Below are 21,082 nucleotides of genomic sequence, written 5' to 3' on the forward strand. Positions count from 1 at the left end.
TGTCTATCTTTCTAAATTCTAACACTAGACGAAAAAGTAAAGCCACTGCATACTTTCAATCCAGTGCAAGCTGGTATCCTATACACATGATATCTTGCACATAAAAGAATAATAACAAACTAAAATGGAACAATCACAAATACTAAACAAACAAAACACTTGAGCATTCTCCGCAGGAATCAAACCAAAATGTTTTCATTCCACAGCAATCTACTGAAAAATGTGTAGTTCCTCATGAAATTGTACCTGACTAGGGATCTGTCGATTGTAGAAAACAGAGTCCTCAGTCACATTTAGATCAAACCTTGGATGAGCGTGCAAATATATGGAATACTTTTCCACATCTTGGCCCTTAAAGAACCTCTCCCACAGCGGTAACATCGGTAATGGACCTCTTGTCAAGAACATGAATGCCACCCTCGGCACTTTCTTGAAAGGAAACTCTTCCTTTTCAGGCACCATCGATGCCCTCCAAAACAACTCTTGATCCGTCATCCCATGGTTCAAATTTCTCGGTCTGATGAAACTCTCTATAATATGGCAATCTTCCCTTTCGCATGGAGCCTCTATCTGAGGAGTCTCAACACTAAACTGCATGGAATCTATGTAACTATGGCTAAAAGTAAACCGATCATCTTGGATGGTAAAATAACGATTAATGTGAGAACTAGAAACTAGACCTATAACTACTCCCACTACAAAAACTATCAAAGTTGAAATCAGCTTCAACAAACTGATTGATGAGTCCACCCCAGCCATCACCGATGAACTAAATGCTTTCTCCGTTTCATCTTTCTCCCTGTTCTTTGCCATCACCTCTCGTTTTTCTACTTTTCGCTTCTATTTCTAATTGCTCCACTTGATCGTGCAAACTTATTGCCCAACCAACAGCTCAAGATTGAATATTTTCTATTTCGTTTCACCGTATCAGGACTTCATCAAGATTGAATTTTCAAAACCCCAATTAACAAAATTCAAAACCCGCTTCAGTAAGAAATTCCATCTCAAAAGTGGGCGAGGCGAAATCAGACTACTATCAATCGAGACTCGAAATTGCATAAAGAATTGAGTCTTGTCGTGAGGATCCGGACCCAAAAAAGAAAATTTAAATCTTTAATCATGCCACCACTCCGAGTTTGATTCGGACTTCAGCAACCAACCTCGACTAGCTGAAAACGTGGATCATCGAAATACCCAAAGAGAATTCAGAAGAAAAGGAAATACAAAATCCAAACAATTGATTCCCGGGCCTAGAACACATGAATACAGTAGAATCGAAGGATAAAACGATCAATATAAATTTGGAAATCAAGAGGGCGTAAGAGAAAGGAGAAGGAACGTAGGTCTGCGGATAATCTTGAATGGGTAGAAATGGCCGTTCGACGTATGGCCGCACGGAGAGATTTTGAATTTTGTCGTAAGATATTGGATGCTTTGGTTGACATTGTTAAGGTTAAAGCGGCAGTCAAATAGTTTTGTGAGAGGCGACGATCCCAGAGCATTAAAGATACGATCCATGCATAATTAATTTTTTAATAAATATTTATATTCTTAAAAAAATCAAATTTATCTTTATATCATTTTTATCACTTTTATTTTATTATTATTATATTATTATGTTTTAAACTTACAATCGAAATTTTTGAATTAAATATCTCGTTTTAAATTTACAATTTTAATATCAGAATAGATCTTTTTTGAGACGGTTTTACGAATCTTTATTTGTGAGACGGATTAACTCTACCGATATTCACAATAGAAAGCAATACTCTTAACATAAAAAGTAACATTTTTTCATGGATGACCCAAATAAAATATCTATCTCACAAAATACAATCCGTGAAACCGTCTTACAAAAGGTTTTACCTCAATATCAAATAACTTATAAGACAAACGATCTCACGGGTCGTATTTGTGAGACGGATCTCTTATTTGAGTTATTTATGAAAAAATACTATTTTTATGTTAAAAACATTACTTTTTATTGTGAATATGGGTAGGATTGACCCGTCTCACCGATTAAGATCCGTGAGACGGTCTCACATGAGTCTCATTCTTCATGACAAAAACTTATGTGAGACGGTCTCACGGGTCATATTTGTGAGACGGATCTTTTATTTGGGTCATCCATGAAAAAGTATTACTTTTTATGCTAAGAGTATTATTTTTTATTGTGAATATGGGTAGGGTTGACCCGTCTCACGGATTAAGATCCGTGAGACGGTCTCACATGAGACCTACTCTAAATTCATAACAAAATCTCCATTTTCATAAATCATTCTTTTAGTAGAAGTGCCATGCTACAAGAAAGTGGTAATGAGGTCAGGATGGCATCCCCATGATTCAATGCCTAGAACAACGGATCATCTCAAAAGTACCATAAATCAGCTTCACAGCAATTTCAATTAGCAAATAAGCATGATGCACCCTACCTTCGGTAATCACAATTTTTCCAGTGATACTGCATTCCTATCCTCTGCAGAAAACCTCTCTCTTTTAATTTCCCACAATCACTTGAAGATGGAAAAGTAATGTGCAGGGATGAAACTTGAAACTGGAAGGACATAAATCTTGTTACATTCAACACTGAGAAGTAAGAAATGATTTGATTTCACTCAATGGAAAGAGAAGCATACAAGAAAGATAACAATACGAGACCTAAATATCTACAGAAATCCTGTGACATAGTTTGCGGTTAAACGAGAAAAACTTTCAAAAGATGAGAATAATGGTTTTTCCCTTCACTTAGATTCGTGCATGGTCAAAATTCCATCTATAAAATTCAACAGTTTGCCAGTATCAGAATTAGAGTGGTCACTGAGCAAATGATGAGCACTAAGGTAGACACAAGACAACACACTCGTACAATGCAAATTTTCATGAGTACAATTTTCTGTTTCCAAAACAGGACACATATTCAAAAATAAATTCGTATGATGTGTATTTCGTACACCAAAACAGAGAGCAGAAAAGAAGATGATACAGGAAAGGGAAAAAAATCCTGAAACAATATAAGCTGAAATGCTTATTAGCAAGTAACTAGAACATCTGGAGAGAGTTGGTTAGGGAAAGTAACTACCTTAACTGTCAGTTCCAACAATGCAGAGACTAAATTATCAAACACTTGATCTCGGAACATTGTATTACGGACTAATATCCTTGGGCCGGTGACTGAAGTGAAAGGTACACGGCATTGCAATTTTGGAAAATATCTTGACCCATAACTGTAATAGGCGTCTGCCCATGAATGATCGAACACATATTCACCATAAGAATGGCTGCGGAATTCAATTAAAAGAGAGCTAGGTAAAAACATGAAGGAGACAGTCCTGTGCAATTACAAATGCAAGTAAAGAAAGAAAAGGTGTTTGCAGTATGTATCAACTTTTGCACACACACACAGATATATATATATACTAGGAAGATGCACGTGCGTTGCACGTGTGATAATAAGGGAAACGAATTTTTTTTAAGACATTAGAACAAAATATTTTATAACTAATTATATTATATGAGATGTTGAATTCATTCCAATAAGACAAAAAGTAGTTAAGAAAAAGTGAAATGAGTACTATTAAAAAGTTAAATGAGTGTTGATAACACAAAAAGAAATCTCATAACGTCTTCTTCATTTGGTCGCCATAGAAGCAGTGTTTGTTTTTCTGCATGAAGTCCGTCGTTTAATTCGTTTTGTATACTCCTTAAGAAGCTCGTCGTCCTCACATTCTATATTGATGTTGTGTGATTCTCTTGTAACTGGAACGTTTCTCTTCGAAGATGTGGAAGCGCAGCTCTTTGCTTTATCTTTGCTTGCATTATTTAGCCGTATTAACGATCTCTGTTTTTTTGTAGGGATATTTTTGGAGTGGATCGGGCGTGGTTTTTGAACACTTTCAGCAATTATTGAAACCATGTCTTCACTATTTGTGACAGTCCTATCCAGTTTGAACAGAAATCTATGGCTTTCTGTGTTAGGAGTGATGATATCATCGATTTCCTGCACCATATGTGAGATTTATAAACATTAGATTATATACTTGCAAATGATATGATGAGGTGAAAATGTTTTTTTTTTCCTTTCTAATAAGTAGTAAACGTATTTTATACGTATTATTTCCTACCTTATTGCGGGTTTTGATGAATTCTTCAACAGGACAGCCAATGAACATTGTAACAATTTCTCCAAACATAGTTATTTTTGCGATGCCAGTTCCATCTTCAATCAACACACTAAGTTTATACCTGAGATCGTATATAATAGGCGCATCATTGTATGTAGTAATCAGGATATATTTAACGAAGAATGAAAGTAGAGTTAATTAAAACCTTGGAACTATTTCAATGGGCATATTTGTACAGTCAAGGCAAGACATTCCACTTGTTGTCTTTGTGGCAGATTTGTTACAATGGTTGCACGCATCATAAAATAGAGATGAGTTGTTTTCGAGCTTCTTTATTCTTCCCTCAACACAGTAGTAGTTGTTCTAAAAAAGAAAAAAACAGAGAGCAGATTTAGTTATTTTGTTCATATATTTTTTTATGATGTTTTATATTTTCATGCATAATATTTCGAGAGTACAAAGTTTATATAAGTGAACAAAGGTTATCATAAACGTTGAAGAATTAATGAAAGTATGTAGAAATTTGGTTCTTATTCTTGGTGATTTATAATGTATTTTAAATAGTTAAAATAGAATTGATAAAGACAAGTATATAAAAAATGAGATAGACCAAGTCATTAGCTGAATTTCCCCGCTGCTTCGTACAAACTCGTCAACATATTTTTATTCTTTATGTGCAATAATGTAGTTGTAGTATTTGTTGATTTCATAGTTAAGATATAAGAAGTGGTTAATATGATGCAATGAATCTGAAACAAATAATACCTCAGTCAGCGTGTTCCTTTTTTTGGAAAGTTGTTCTAGAGTTACTTCGACTGCTTCAGCAAACATTTTCTTGGTCCAAAGTTCATTCACTCCATGTATAGTGTCAGTCGCGTGCAACCTGATATTTATATCCGGTTATGTAATAACATAAATGAAGACCGGGAATATATCATTAAGTAATAAAATATAAATGTTCTAAATCTTCTACATAACATGCGAAAGAATAATTTATTTTAGATAAATATATTAGATCGGCCCAAAAGATAATGAGCTTGAAACATAGCTAAAAATAGATGCAATGCTTCACGATGAAGAGATATTAAAAGTGATCTTACCATTCGGTAAGTTCAATTGATCTGGAGCATTGTGGATTGAGTATAACATATGTTGTTGGTGTAGATTTCAACTGAGAAACATCTAACATCGAGAGCAGAAATGAAATTTATTATTTGTAAGCATGATGAAACAATAAAGAGGGTTGATGGTTAGTATAACTATTGTGTGTTTGCATTCTGAGGTTGCATATAGCCGCAATAGGTGCAAGATACTCATTTTTTTTCATCAACTGGCCTTCATTGACAGCTAAATCATCCCACAAGCCAATATCTATAGTTTCGTACCTGTTGAAAATATAACCATTAAAAGTGTGCACTTAAAAATGGGTAAAGAACAGTAGCAAAGAAAAGGATTTTTGTAGGTGTATTTAGTCATCGTTTATCATCAATAACCGTTCATTCATGAGGACAATATCTCTTAAATGTCCAATTGTTCCGGTCTTCGGTCTCGTGAAATTACGAAGTGGTCGAACGTTTTTGACAAAACCAATTAAATCTGCAAAGTTAGCACAAAGTTAATGAAGCATTTTTTTGAAAACAATTTGAAATAATTTTCAAAGATGAATCTTACGTTGGTCTTCATTTGCATTAAGCTTAGGAGAGATTTCATTAAATCTCTTGAAGTTGATACCCATTGGCAGCGTGGGTCGAATAGCTTGAAATTCAGTAATCACAGACCTTGTTTGGATAGTGATCGAGCAAAACTTGCACAGTGAATAGTCCCAAAATTTGTTTTATAAATGAAAGCTCGATTTAAAATATCGCAAGTGCACGATAGTCAAGTTATAATAAACGTAAGTGAATACGAGTATCGATCCACGAGGACTGCGTTACAATATCTTTATTTTCAAGTAAATTTCTTCAGCAACGATAGATTGAGTTGGTGATTAAACTAAAGTGAATTTAATAACTGAAATAATTAAAGTGCAAGAACAAATAATCAAGAAATCAATGATTAAATTGGATGAAAATCAAATGAGAGACGAATTTGTTGGGAATTATCAGTTCACCTACCACTCGTGTTTAAACAATTATACTCGACTTTTACTCGTGCATTCGACGGAATTCCCTAGACTAAATAATATACTCTGTCGAGCTATATTAATACTAATCATAAACATGCAGTAATCAAGTATCCTCAATTATTTAACAGTTCACGATTGCATTACGTTCTATGGAACCCGCTAGCTTTCATCCGGGTGAATTATCACTATCGACACATATCCAATTCCGTATATCTACTAAAATTGTAAATCCGTGGTCTATACTATTCGATCCTATTGTCAATTATTCTATCGAAATCATCAACAACATGAAATAATCAAAGGAAGTTAGCTAGACTCCAATTGAAATAAGAAAGCACAAAAGCATAAACAAATCACTCATAAAAACGTCGCTAAATAATGTTCAACAACGAGTACGGGGTAGGATCCCCTCAAATCCCAACAAATCTAGAGTTTAGCCACTAAAATTCATGCTAGAAATCAACAACAATCTAAGAAATAAAAACTGAATAATTAAAATACTAAGGTTGACGATGGATGACGGCCACGACGCTTGGAAATCTCGATGTCTTCGAAATCTCTTTGCTCCTAGCCTTCCTCCCAAGCAAAGTGATGGAAAAATATGGTGTCAGACCCAAAAAACGGCGCCCAATCTCGTGTATTAGGTTAGGTGTAGAATAGAGTCCACAAAACTTGGAAACAAATCTTCTTTGATCTCGTCGCTCGCTAGGGCAACCACTTTTTACCGCTGGGGCGAGTGGTTCTCGAATTAAAATCATCGGCCATGTCCATGGTCTCGCTGGGGCGATCACTTTTGACCGCCCTAGCGAGAGGTTCGCGCAAATACTCCTCTGCTGGATTAAAATTCTTGCTGGGGCGGTCACTTTTGACCGCCCTAGCGAGATCTCTTCGCTGCTGTGCTAAATAAAATCCCACTTTTCGGTCCAATTCCTACAAAACAACCACAAAATACACGAGATCAGCCGTATGCTAAATAATGATAGAAAAATGCTGAATTAAACTAAAACAAACTAATATGATGCATGAATGCGACTCGAAAACAACACTAAAAACACGTAAAAACGAGTCCTATCAACCCCCTCATACTAACCTTTTGCTCGTCCTCGAGTAAAATAGGTTAAAGCACGAGATTCTAACAAACTCAACAAACACAAAAAGAAAACTCAACCAAGAAAAAAAACTAACACGAGTAAATGTCAATGGTGAGTTAACAACGTTTATGTTCATGCCTCAGTTTACTTTCCCATAACCAATCAAGTCAAATCGCAACCGAATACTCATTCTCATCTACACATAAATTTCGACACTAATTTGAACGTGTGTGTGTGTCATGATGGGTCTAGTCATTCGTACTTCAAATAGATCAATTATTGTAGTGACCCGTTCCAGAATCACCTACTAGTTGAGAACTAAGCATGCAATTAACCTAATAACAATAATCAGAGATAACAGCGGAAAATAGTCAACAAAATACTGGTTATACAACCCAATCGAAGTCTAGAATAACTCAAAAATAAAATATCCAATACAACCATATCGAATTCAAACAATACCGATAAACTAAACCAACCAGCTACTCAACGTCCTCCTCCTGCTCCTCCTGAGCTGTCCAACCTGAGGCCTGCCCCGTGGGAATGGGGTGTCCAAGAATAAACAAAACCGAGGACGTGAGCGATAAGAACGCCCAGTACAAAAGTATGAGTATACAAACCTATATGAAATGCACATGCTATGATATGATACCAGGGTAGTCAAGAAACAGGAATCACAAAAGGATCTCAACAATGCTCAGTCTAGAGGCGCCAAGTGGATAGTGCCGCGCGGTCCAACCTCTGGGTCACTGCATCCACTACAAGACAGACGTGGACCTAAAATGTCCCGGACCACCGAAGCCCTCCCGACCCGTCGGCCACTGTGTACTCTCGGTGTCCATGCGTCCACAAGACAGGGCTGAGCGGCCCCAAGATATAGCTTATCTCGAAAGAGATACAGCTCAACAGCAAAGGCTATCTCGAAGGAGAATACGGCTCAACGTGAAATGCAACGTGCAGTAATAACCGTGACATAATAGCATGCATCATATGACATATATCAATGCACCACATAATCATGCAACACATATATGAATGTATACTCAACCAGGATATCTCGGATAGTACTTTCGTACCTCTATCACAGCAATCCTAATCCACTGGAACCACCAGACAACAGGTCTAATCCAAGCCTACTCATCAAGTGAAAACCATCACTAAACTTATCTACCAGACTTAACTAGATAATCCTGAGATAAATACTGATAAAAATTCCAAACCTTCGTCCGTCGCTAGCCCGCTGATGCCGCTAGCTCCCAACTAGAGCACAGCTCTGCTACAAGACCAGCAGCTCCCCGCTAGTGCCCAAATCTCGGAACAAGACTAGAACCTGTCAGAAACGACTGAAATGCTATGGAATTCTCTGAATTGGCGAGTCAAAATGAGGAAATCCGACCACTATTTATAGGCCATGTTCGGATCCACCGAACATCACTTCGGAACGTCCGAACGCTACGTGTCCATTGGCTCTTGACAGCTCATGTTCGGATCCACCGAACATACACTTCGGAACGTCCGAACTTGCACGTGTCCAGCTGCTCTTGACACCTCATGATCGGATCCACCGAACTCACTTCGGACCTTCCGAACTCTTCGGTGCTTCCGAACCATCTTCAGACCTTCCGATCATGATTAATCACCATTAATCCGTTAATTACCCAATTTGGAATTCGGGCTACTACATTCTCCCCCTCTTAAAAACGATTTCGTCCTCGAAATCAGGCTTAGAGGATGAACAAAATGAAATAACAATCATTGTTATTACATCTCAGACACACCAAACACTTGGCTACAAACTGGTAAACACTTCTCTTCATACCTTTCCACCAAAACTTGGTTTTCAAATCCTTATACATTTCCATGCTTTCAGGGTGGATACTCAACTTACTCCTATGAGCTTGAGATAAAATCTCGTCTCTCAATTTAGAATCTTCTGGAACTACGATTCTTCCTGACAGACACAAGGTTCCATCTGTTTGGATTGCAAAACCAGATGTGTGGTCTCCGTTAGCTAACCTTGCTAACTGTTGTTTCAACTCTTTCATCTCTGTTGGTGCCAATCTTCATTAAATCTATAATGTTGACACGGTTCCTACGTCTCCTTTCATCATGATCTCGGTGACGTCCTCCGTCACGATCTCTACGACGATGTTCTCGGCCAGCCTCATCGTCGCCATAACGGCCATGTCCCACACTACCGTGACTGCTTCCATCTCCTGACATCTGAAAAGAAACTAAAATCAACTCCTAAATCCTCAAAACAGAATTACTAATGTCCCAAAAATCTTTGCATGCTCTGATACCATAAATGTAGTGAACCGTTCCAGAATCACCTACTAGTTGAGAACTAAGCATGCAATTAACCTAATAACAATAATCAGAGATAACAGCGGAAAATAGTCAACAAAATACTGGTTATACAACCCAATCGAAGTCTAGAATAACTCAAAAATAAAATATCCAATACAACCATATCGAATCCAAACAATACCGATAAACTAAACCAACCAGCTACTCAACGTCCTCCTCCTGCTCCTCCTGAGCTGTCCAACCTGAGGCCTGCCCCGTGGGAATGGGGTGTCCAAGAATAAACAAAACCGAGGACGTGAGCGATAAGAACGCCCAGTACAAAAGTATGAGTATACAAACCTATATGAAATGCACATGCTATGATATGATACCAGGGTAGTCAAGAAACAGGAATCACAAAAGGATCTCAACAATGCTCAGTCTAGAGGCGCCAAGTGGATAGTGCCGCGCGGTCCAACCTCTGGGTCACTGCATCCACTACAAGACAGACGTGGACCTAAAATGTCCCGGACCACCGAAGCCCTCCCGACCCGTCGGCCACTGTGTACTCTCGGTGTCCATGCGTCCACAAGACAGGGCTGAGCGGCCCCAAGATATAGCTTATCTCGAAAGAGATACAGCTCAACAGCAAAGGCTATCTCGAAGGAGAATACGGCTCAACGTGAAATGCAACGTGCAGTAATAACCGTGACATAATAGCATGCATCATATGACATATATCAATGCACCACATAATCATGCAACACATATATGAATGTATACTCAACCAGGATATCTCGGATAGTACTTTCGTACCTCTATCACAGCAATCCTAATCCACTGGAACCACCAGACAACAGGTCTAATCCAAGCCTACTCATCAAGTGAAAACCATCACTAAACTTATCTACCAGACTTAACTAGATAATCCTGAGATAAATACTGATAAAAATTCCAAACCTTCGTCCGTCGCTAGCCCGCTGATGCCGCTAGCTCCCAACTAGAGCACAGCTCTGCTACAAGACCAGCAGCTCCCCGCTAGTGCCCAAATCTCGGAACAAGACTAGAACCTGTCAGAAACGACTGAAATGCTATGGAATTCTCTGAATTGGCGAGTCAAAATGAGGAAATCCGACCACTATTTATAGGCCATGTTCGGATCCACCGAACATCACTTCGGAACGTCCGAACGCTACGTGTCCATTGGCTCTTGACAGCTCATGTTCGGATCCACCGAACATACACTTCGGAACGTCCGAACTTGCACGTGTCCAGCTGCTCTTGACACCTCATGATCGGATCCACCGAACTCACTTCGGACCTTCCGAACTCTTCGGTGCTTTCGAACCATCTTCAGACCTTCCGATCATGATTAATCACCATTAATCCGTTAATTACCCAATTTGGAATTCGGGCTACTACAATTATCAAATCATGCGAGTTACTCAATTAACACTTCAATACAAGTCTCACTAGCATGCATCCCCGTGTCCATTCATCACTAGCCACAAGTTGAACTTTATTCAGCTTTTAAGTACAGATAAGGGTGTCGAAAAGAAGGAAAATAAGCTCAAGTGGCTACAAGTTGGGAGTACACCGATCATTTTCATTGTGCAATTGTCGAGACTTTTCGTCTGACTTTCCTCGTCTCCTTACATCTCCAACTTTTAGCCTAGGAATAGAATTTCATTCCTTTTATTTCGGCTCCCCCTCACCTTACATCTCTTTCTTTTTTTCTTTTTTCTTTTTTTTTAATTGCACAATTTTCACACATGTACTCCCTTGGCTCAGAATATAATACTTTGGATCACGGCTGGTTAGGAGTATGACATTGTAATTCAGTGCAATGGAAAAAAGGTAAATGTAAAGTTCAAGGCAAATCAAATTTTCTCATTCAAGGTCCCAATTAGCGACTTGTTTTCACGGGTTTACATGCCAAATCAACTCATAAATGGTTCCGTTCAAGTTAACCACACAAAACTTTCAAATTTCATCATTATTCCTACAAAGTTCTAGTCCCCACACATGTGTGCTCAAAAGGTTCAAATTTTTTACCGAAATTCATGCTTTAACAATCAAGAGTATCATTCACGACGTGACCCAATCAACTCTTTTGTAACCTATCAATTCAAATCATCATTGGCTCATAAACGATGGCTTCTCACCATAAACGACACCCAACAAAAGAAATCAACATAAACGACACCAAACAACAGAAATGCAACGAAACTAAACCAATTAACTAAACAATCAAAACAATTACCAATTAACTAAACAACCAAAACAATCTACCCACCCCCTCATACTAGAGTTGTGCCATGCCCTCATAGCACAAAACGAAACAAAGACTAAAAACATAAAAACGAATGAATGCAAATGTAATGACAAAACAAACAAAATAAAAATAAAAAGAAAGGGGAAACAGTGAACTCCCCTGATCAGAACTCCTCATCCTCGTCATGCTCAGGTGGTGGGACTCCCTCGTCAGCTGGTGGCGGCATAGGATAATGGTACTGGAACTGGAAGGGTGGCGGGTATGCGGGTGGTGGTCGCTGGCCGGATGTGTCGATGCCCAAATGCGTGGAGATCCCCTGTACCAAGTACTCGACGTTCTGAATATGAGCTTGATTGACGGCCTGATACTCAGTCTGGTAAGTGGCCCAAGCGCCCAATTCGTTGATGCGATCTCGCATGGCACGGCGGCGTGGCTGCGGAGGAGGCAGTGCATGTCCTAAAGCCGGAGGTGGTTGAGCTGCGCCCCCATACTCGAAAAATACATCCTCGGGCAGCTCTGCCTGCCTCTTCTCCCTCTTGGATCGATAAAGAGCGTCATCAATAGCTCTCATCGGTGGTAGCCACTCATCATCATCAGCAAATATCACCCCCGCTCGGGCACATAACTCAGTCACGATCGTCGGAAAATAAAACGCCAAATTGCTGCTGTTTATGCACATGTTGAGCTGTCCAAAGATGAGTCTGCCCACATCAATCGCCATCCCAGTGTGGATGGCATACAGAACAACCGCCCGCTCACGCTGGACATCACTCGTATGCCCGACCGGCATCAATCTCTTAGATAGAAACGCATACCACATTGCCGCCTCCACTCTCAAAAATTTTTCAAGAAAAACCGTATACGTCCCCGGTTGTTTCCACGTGGTGCCCGGATAACAGAGTGTGTGTATAATCGAATCATAATCCGGGTTAAGTACCCACGCCTGAAACTCAGAGTCATCCACCGACGGTAAACCCAGCAAGTCATTGATAGTTCTCGAATCATATGGGACTCGACGCCCCCGCACAGATGCCTTATGCTCACTCCCCTCCGGAGCATTCGCATAGAATTCACGCACAACCGGAATCACCGCGGCATTCGGTTGTGCTAAAAAATTACTCCACCCTCGTCCCTCTACTAAGACGTCCGGAAAATAACGAAGAACAGATGTAGTAAACCCTCGCTCAGGGATTGGTTTTCTATGTAGTTTAGCATGCTCAAACCGCTCCCGAGCTTTCTCATTAACAAAATTAGACGGAGTCGAACGAGAACTAGAGGCACCGTGAGTTACCTTAGACCGTTTAGGTGCCATGTCGAGATGGGAGTGCAAAGAGTCTGAAGTTGCCGGAAAATTTTTGAAGTTCGCCGGAGAAGCTCGCCGGAATCCTTGGAAGATGACCGGAGTAGAAGAAATTGTAGTGTAAACGCGTCCCGGTGGAGTGTAGCAACCAAGATCGAGTCTTTTCCTGAAAATATCACAAAACAAGAAGATTTGAGCTTCAAAGATGGAGGAGGCGCCGAAAATCGAGAAGGGAGGCGAGGGTTTGCGAGTGGGAAAGAAAAAAAACGCGACGCAGCTTTTTAAATATGCGCGACTCGCTAGGGCGGTCAAAAGTGTCCGCCCTAGCGAGTGGTTTTCGGTGACAGACAGTTTGAAAAATATGAGGGCGCGCTGGGGCGGTCAAAAGTGACCGCCCTAGCGAGGAGTGTTCGCCAGGAAAACCAATTTTTAAAAAAATTCACTCGCTGGAGCGGTCAAAAGTGACCGCCCTAGCGAGAAGTGTTCACCAGGAAAACCAATTTTTAAAAAAATTCACTTGCTGGGGCGGTCAAAAGTGACCGCCCGAGCGAGGCTTTCTTGGTGGCTATGTTTTTGAAAAAAAACGACGTCTCGCTGGGGCGGTCGGTTTTGACCGCCCTAGCGAGATACTCTCGAAAAAATAAATAAAAACAATGAATGTCATGCCATGCAACTACCTAAATGCAAATGATACGATGAAGGAATAAAGGAAAAAGAATAAAAAGGAGAAGAAGCAGTTCTCAATTTATAGTCTAGAGCTCGACTTTTCACCCGTGTCCTCAACGACTGTCATGGAGCCGAGTGACTCCAATTTGTGGCTCAATTGTGCCACCAATATAGTGCTTTAATCTTTGGGCGTTCACAGTAAACGTCCCTTCCTTGCCATCATGCAACACCACTGCACCTGATGGGAACACCTCGGCTATGATGAATGGTCCTGACCATCTGGACTTCAGCTTGCCCGGAAAAAGTCGCAAGCGAGAATTGTATAACAGCACCGCCTCACCCACTTTGAACTTCCTTCTTACAATGTGTTTATCATGGGCTCGTTTGGTGCGTTTCTTGTAAGATAGTGCAAGATCATACGCTTTTCCTCGAAACTTGTCTAACTGATTCAACGTAGTGAGAGTGGCCTCCAATGGCTCTTGCAATCCATCCTGCACAAAATCACAAACGAGAGAATCTAAGACATCAACACGAAAACAACTATCATTGTGCATTGTGTGCTTGAGAGTATTAAAGACATCAAAAATAATTTCTTCTTCTCCAACTCTCAGTCTCAATTTTCCCTCGTCAACATCAATCAGTGCTTTCCCTGTAGCCAGAAATGGTCTCCCTAGGATTAAAGGCATCTCTAAATCTTCCTCCATGTCAAGTACTACAAAATCTGCAGGAAAAATAAACTTATCCACTTTCACCAAGACATCTTCGATAATCCCACGTGGATACTTGACAGATCTGTCAGCCAGCTGCAATGACATCCTAGTTGGCTTGGGTTCACCCAATCCCAGTCTCCTAAACACAGAATAGGGCATCAAATTAATACTCGCACCAAGATCACATAGAGCTTTATGAAAATTAATATCACCAATAATGCAAGGTATAGAGAAACTCCCTGGATCTTTTTGCTTTGGAGGCATCTTGTTTTGAACTAAAGCGGAGCAATTTTCAGTCAAGTTCACAGTCATATGATCTTCTAGCTTCCGCTTATTCGCCAAGATATCTTTCAAGAATTTTGCATAACTTGGCATATTCAATAAAGCATCAGCAAACAGAATGTTAATATGCAGTTTTTTGAATATCTCAAGAAATTTACCAAATTGTGCATCTATCTTTTACCGCTGGGGCGAGTGGTTCTCGAATTAAAATCATCGGCCATGTCCATGGTCTCGCTGGGGCGATCACTTTTGACCGCCCTAGCGAGAGGTTCGCGCAAATACTCCTCGGCTGGATTAAAATTCTCGCTGACCGCCCGAGCGAGATCTCTTCGCTGCTGTGCCAAATAAAATCCCACTTTTCGGTCCAATTCCTACAAAACAACCACAAAATACACGAGATCAGCCGTATGCTAAATAATGATAGAAAAATGCTGAATTAAACTAAAACAAACTAATATGATGCATGAATGCGACTCGAAAACAACACTAAAAACACGTAAAAACGAGTCCTATCAGATAGTAAGTTCGATGCTCGGGTTGACATTAACATAGTTGAAGTTTATTTTTTTCACCAGTGGATTACATATCAAGTATGTTTTATTGGTGTGCAACAAGGTCTTTGATGTCAACCGGGCAAATCGGGTAGTAGCCGGGTGTGCAATTTGCCAAGTCGGATGCGTGGATGTACGTGCGATTGAATATTTTTCAGTGTAAGTTGCTAGTAATCCGGGTGAGTTCCTTGTCACCTGGAGGTTAACGACCGGGATGACTTGCGTAGTAATCCTGAAATCACAGAACGTTAGGGAGGCGCCGGAAGTTATTCCGGCGTATCCACTCCGACGCTCAAGTCAGTAATGCACGCAAAGGAAAACTGGGAGAGAAAATAAGAGTGTTCGTGAGTGCTTGTGAGTAAGAAAAGAGAAGAGAGACCCCCTTGTGTAGTACCTACAGGGGGTATTTATAGATGAGTCAGATAGGTGACTTGCCCGCAAAGTTCGGGTGGTGGCCACGATTCGGGATGGTGGGCCACATTATAAAATAGTGGGCCACGTATTAAGTGTTGACCTTGTCATAGAACGTGGGAAGATGGGTTCCGATATTTCCGGAAGACATGACGATGAGGGAGAGACTGAGCCTCTTTCCCGGGTGCCCCTGAGGTGTTTCTGGGACCGGGAAGCTTTTACTCCGGGTGATGGCTTGCCAAGTAGTTCATTGGGGATTCTTCCGACACTTAGAGTGCGTAACTCGCCTGGTATCTGAAGATCCGGGATCCTTCTTTCATACCGGCTCTCTGCATGTAGTCGTAATTTGGGATATCTTCCCTGCTCTCATCTCGCCCGAGTTCAAGTACCCTCCGGATCGGGAGCTTTACCCGGGCCCGGGTTCCCTTGGGGGCATCAGTCTTAAATTGGGATATCACATTCGAGAACATTATAGCGTAAATCATATTTCCCTACAAATAAACAGAAAGCAAAGGATAACACAAGTAAAGGATAAAGTATGGTACCATAAATATATATTAAGATGACGTTGATTTCAGTTAAGCGAAGATGAAAAAAAATTGTGAAGATGGTCCTATTTTGATAAAGGCGACGATATTACGATGCGTGCTCGGAATAATATTCAAATTACATACCTGCTTGTCAATGAGTATCGACTTTCTGATTCTTATGGAACTTTTATTTGTTTCGGTTTCATAGCCTTGTCGAATAACGAGAGCTTCGATGACGACATCAGATTGATTTTCCTTAAGATCTTTAATCATGACAACGTTGGGTGTAGCCATATGAGTTTCTTGTGTGTGTTTGAAGCTGTTGGGTTTCACCATTTGGGAATAAATTGGATGTTTGCAATGAATAGAATGGGATGCTGTAATTGGTTCCATCATACAATTTCTATTTATATGTAGCATGGTTACGAAGGTTAATCAATTCCACAAAATAAATTATTATAAATGTATTATTATGTAAATAAACGTTTTCTACATAACGTTTAAAATTGAATGTAATACATATATTTATTGATTGTTGGGACCTTTCAATTCCAATTATTGAGAAACGGTTGAAAAAAAAATTCCAAAGGGCAATGGTTTTAAGTAAACTTCATTCATTATTTGGTTTTGCATCCAAGTGTCCCATAATTTTTGTTTAATGTTTTGAATATGTATTATTTTTCTACATAAGTATCGTTTATATATAGGATGTGAACAGACATTATATTGAAGTAGAGGTTATGCATAATTTATTTTTAATTAGTATAAAATATAGGTTTTAAAAGAAGGGTAATAAAAATGAAAGGGAAAAAAAAAAGAAGGGACGTTAAAGTAAGCAAGTAATCGAGATGAGCTGAACCAAGGTTTATAATGTATGAGCTTGATTCATTTATAAGCTTTCTGAAGTAAAAGTTTGTTTTGAGAATATATCATGGGTCCAAATGAGCTTAAGAAATTACTTAAAAAAAGAATAAAACTAAAATTGAACTTCTTTGTTAAAATTGAACGTGATTTGTCCATAGAGGTAGATTCACTGTCCATAATATATATATATATATATATATATATATATATATATATATATATATATATATATATATATATATATATATATATATATATATATATATATATATAATAATGTTTTAGTGAAACACATAAAAAAAGATAAATTATAATTTTTTTTTATGTGATCAATCATTTGAAAGTCCAAAATGAAGATAAAGATAAAATAATATTGCATCAAGATATGATAGTTATAGATTTTAAGAAAAATAATTTGTATAGATATTTTGATAATTAAAGCTCCTTAAAAAAATAAAAAAATAATAAAACATCATATATATATATAATAGAGTTGATATATACACTCCATTTATGAATAAATTTGACAAATATTTTACATATGAAGTGGAACAAAAAAACATTTAATGAAATATAAATATCAACTTTGTATATATGTACATACATACATACATTTTTATTTATGGATGGATAGAAACAAGTACAATGTAAAGGAGCCGACAGGTCTTTCTACTAAATTTTTTTACTGCAATCTATAAATAATGATGAAAATCTTGCACAAAATACATCAGTAATAATTTATATTAAATTTGAAAGTTATAGACTGTGTTAATTACTTATTTGTAACAACATGTAATCAATTTTAACTCCAGACTGCAATGTCACATTAATATTTTGAAAAAACTAAAATAAAAAAATACAAATTAGTAGGATTAAATTATTAATTGATCCATCAATTTTTTTTTTTTGTTTGAAGTAAAAAAATGTTAATTTCCTTATATTTATATTTTATTATATATCTCAAATTAATATTATCTTTAATTTAAATTAAATTATATAAGTATGTAACCAAAATAATAATATGTCTAGACCCTTCCAAGTTGGAAGGTGAATCATAAGCTAACAAAAATACAGAGAACTTCACCCCAGACTCAACTTCTCCATATGCTTGTATAATGATCGCCATCATTATAAGACCTTTTAAAGTGAAAATAGCTAAATCAATCGAGGGATCGGTTGTCACTAAAACGCTGCGAACAGGCCATACGCTGCTATATTTCAATTTAAAAACAAGATATCTGTAGCACCATTTGCTATTCCCTTATGTTTTTGTTTTTAATTTTTGTTTACTGGTTTCGTAGTGGGAATTAGACAACGAAATATTTTGACACTTTAAAAAAATTTCTAGCTGTCATATTCCCATTAGCGTGTGATCAGTTCTGTTGTATATTTGGTGTCAACTGTCAAGGTTTTGTAGCGGAACATAGAAAAGGAAATATTTTGTTACTTCAAAAAAATTAATGCATTAATATTATTGTTAACATAGTTGCGTCATATGTGTCATAACATAAGTTTGTACAAATCAAAATAAATTACATCATAGACCACGAGCTAACGCTCTTATCAGAGATATAGTCTAATTGTCTAAAATTTCTCCTTCTCCCTCCGCTTCATCTTCCATAAGATCTTCTTGAGGCTATTCCTCGGGATCATCAACCAAGGTGGCCAACGCATACTGAAGATCATTAACATGGTTGTGCAACTGGTTGTTTTGAGTAGTCAAGGTTTGCACTGAACTCTGCAGCCCTTGGATGGTTTCCTCATCTTGCTGACGGCGTTGGTTTTCTGTCAGCACAAGATGTTTAATTTGGTTCTGGAGTGAATGGGCTTCCTTTACCATCTGCTCACGTAATTTATATAGTTCATTGACTGTTGTTTGGGCAGCGTGTAGTTCGTTCTTGGTCATCTTTGTTCATGTGTTTCTTCTGAATTGAGATAGTATGCAAACCTTTGTACGTCAGCTTGAAGATGGTCCTTGAGTTCTTTTAACTCAAGTTTCTCCTTCTTTAAGTCTTCATATGCCAAGTCTTTGCCCAACAATTGCTCTTGATGTTCTTGTTTTTCTTCACAGAGTTGAGCTCTAAGGTTTGCTATCACAATGTCGTGTTCGTTGAGAGCGAGATCGCGCATACGTTGTGGAATTCCAGCACGAGTACAGAGAGTCAATTCCTTAAATTAAAAAAAAGGGAAGGCTTAGCAAAGTAGAAAGAGATCAATAATGATAAAAACAATATTTTTATACAAGATACGAGTTAGGAGAGTGTTTTGGAGAAATTTTCAAATAAAAGAAAGTTCGGGAATTTTTTTAGCCGAAACCAAAAAATAAAAATAAGCGTAGTTCAGAGATAAACGTTTACAGAGATTGAGTTGTTGTTAAGCGTCTCAAATAATTTTCATCCAATAATCACTTGATAAAAAGAAAAAATGGAAACACATTTTCACCGAAATTTGGGTTAGCTTTCAGGAATTTTCGGAAAAATACAACACTCGGTTTGAACCCAAAAAGGTCGCCTACCACAGAAGATAAATATAAGATAAAACACATATGCTCCATAGATTGTTTTCTTTATCTTATGACTTGTGTAAAACTTCTATTGCAACAAGGTTTTAAGTTGGGAGATCACATTCAAGAAAAAAGAGAGTAAATCATACTTCCATACAAATATATAATAGAAAGCAACGGGTAACCTATATGAAGTCTAACGTAGGAGTATTCCAAATATATATGAAGCTGATGTTGATTACATCTCAGTGCAGCAATATAAAAAATTGTGAAGATCGTCCTATTTTGATATAAGTGACGATATTACGATGCTTGGTCGGAATAAGATATAAATTACATACATGATTTTCAATGAGTGTCGACTTCTTGATTGTTATGGAATCTGTATCTGTTCGGGTTTCATATCCTTGTCGAAGAACGGGAGCATCGATGACGACATCCGATTGATTTTCCTTAAAACCTTTAATGATGTCAACGTAGGCTGTAGCAATCTCAGTTTCTCGGTTGTGTGTGAGGCTCCTTGGTTTATCCATGTCAGAATATATTCGATGTTTGCAATGTTTCAAAGGGGTTGCTGTAATCCGTGCTGACTTGTACCTGTTATTTATATGAAGCAAAGTTTACACGGTGAAGCTTGTGTAAATCAATTCCAAGAAATGAAGTAACATAAATGTGTTGATTAATTAAAAAACGTTTACTGCATATATAACGGTATGAAGGGAATGTAATACATGCATGTTTCTATTAATATTTGAAACCGTCCATTCTTCAGTAACTTTCATATACAGTATTTGAAAGGGCAATTATTTTAAGTAAATCTCATTCATTGTTTGGTTTCGCATCACCGTCCCACTATTTTTTATTACCGTTTTGAATATGTACCAATCTTTTGCATAAATAACATTTTTATATACGATGTGAAAAGAAATTAAATTGAAGTACATATTATGCATATTTTATTTAAATCAGTATCAAATATAGGTTTTAAAATAAGAGTTGATAAAACTGAAATGATAAAAAAAAATTAATTGTGCCACGTGAATGTAGGCAAGTAATCGATATTCATTTATAATCATGCAGAGGTCAATTTTTGTTTTACGAAAACATAATGGCTCAAAATGAGCATAAGAAATATAAAGCACAAATTTTAATAGCTATTTATTTTTATTAAAGCTGAAAGATGTTGTTGCAAAAAACTGTAGTATTTTTATTTCAATTCGTATTTTTATTAAAATAAATTTACTTGATTCCTGTATATTTTTTTGATAAATTTATAAATAAATTATTATTATTAGTTTTATCTAATACTTGGATCTTGAGATAAAAGCGAACATGTGAACAATCATATATAGATTTTAACAGAA

At 37.8% G+C, this 21,082-nt stretch overlaps 2 protein-coding genes across 9 annotated transcripts in view; both read right to left on the reverse strand.

Annotated features, from left to right (window-relative positions):
- The window catches only part of LOC140826881 (glycosyltransferase BC10-like), a 51,991-nt gene that overhangs the window by 1,036 nt on the left and 29,873 nt on the right, over nucleotides 1-21,082 (reverse strand). For 3 of the 8 annotated variants that reach the window (XR_012116882.1, XM_073189409.1, XM_073189412.1), the window contains exon 1: nucleotides 247-1,574. Coding sequence is in view for 4 of the 8 variants with exons in the window: in XM_073189409.1 (XP_073045510.1) it covers nucleotides 247-813 (567 nt within the window). In the remaining 4 variants the exon portion in view is untranslated. Of the gene's footprint in view, nucleotides 1-246; nucleotides 1,575-2,249; nucleotides 2,774-3,079; nucleotides 3,279-21,082 lie in introns of those variants that run through there. The other 5 variants (XR_012116884.1, XR_012116885.1, XR_012116883.1 and 2 more) reach the window with 5 other exon arrangements.
- LOC140828314 (uncharacterized) lies at nucleotides 3,578-5,471 on the reverse strand. Its single transcript, XM_073191304.1, has 5 exons — nucleotides 5,222-5,471; nucleotides 4,887-5,004; nucleotides 4,327-4,484; nucleotides 4,122-4,216; nucleotides 3,578-3,997 (listed from the first exon to the last, which is right to left on the reverse strand). The coding sequence occupies exons 1-4, from the start codon at nucleotides 5,308-5,310 to the stop codon at nucleotides 4,147-4,149; spliced, it is 435 nt and encodes a 144-aa protein (XP_073047405.1). The 5' UTR covers nucleotides 5,311-5,471; the 3' UTR covers nucleotides 3,578-3,997; nucleotides 4,122-4,146.

The sequence above is a fragment of the Primulina eburnea genome, chromosome 3 (genome assembly GCF_022965805.1).
Source record: "Primulina eburnea isolate SZY01 chromosome 3, ASM2296580v1, whole genome shotgun sequence".
In the NCBI taxonomy this organism is placed as follows: Eukaryota; Viridiplantae; Streptophyta; class Magnoliopsida; order Lamiales; family Gesneriaceae; genus Primulina; species Primulina eburnea.

Excerpts from the sequence above, each read along its gene's own strand:
- LOC140828314 (XM_073191304.1), bottom strand. The coding sequence starts at position 5,310 with ATGTTAGATGTTTCTCAGTTGAAATCTACACCAACAACATATGTTATA. Across the intron at positions 4,485-4,886 it reads AAAGGAACACGCTGACTGAG|AACAACTACTACTGTGTTGA; the intron begins GTATTATTTGTT and ends TTTCTTTTTTAG. Across the intron at positions 4,217-4,326 it reads CCCATTGAAATAGTTCCAAG|ATGGAACTGGCATCGCAAAA; the intron begins GTTTTAATTAAC and ends TGTTGATTGAAG.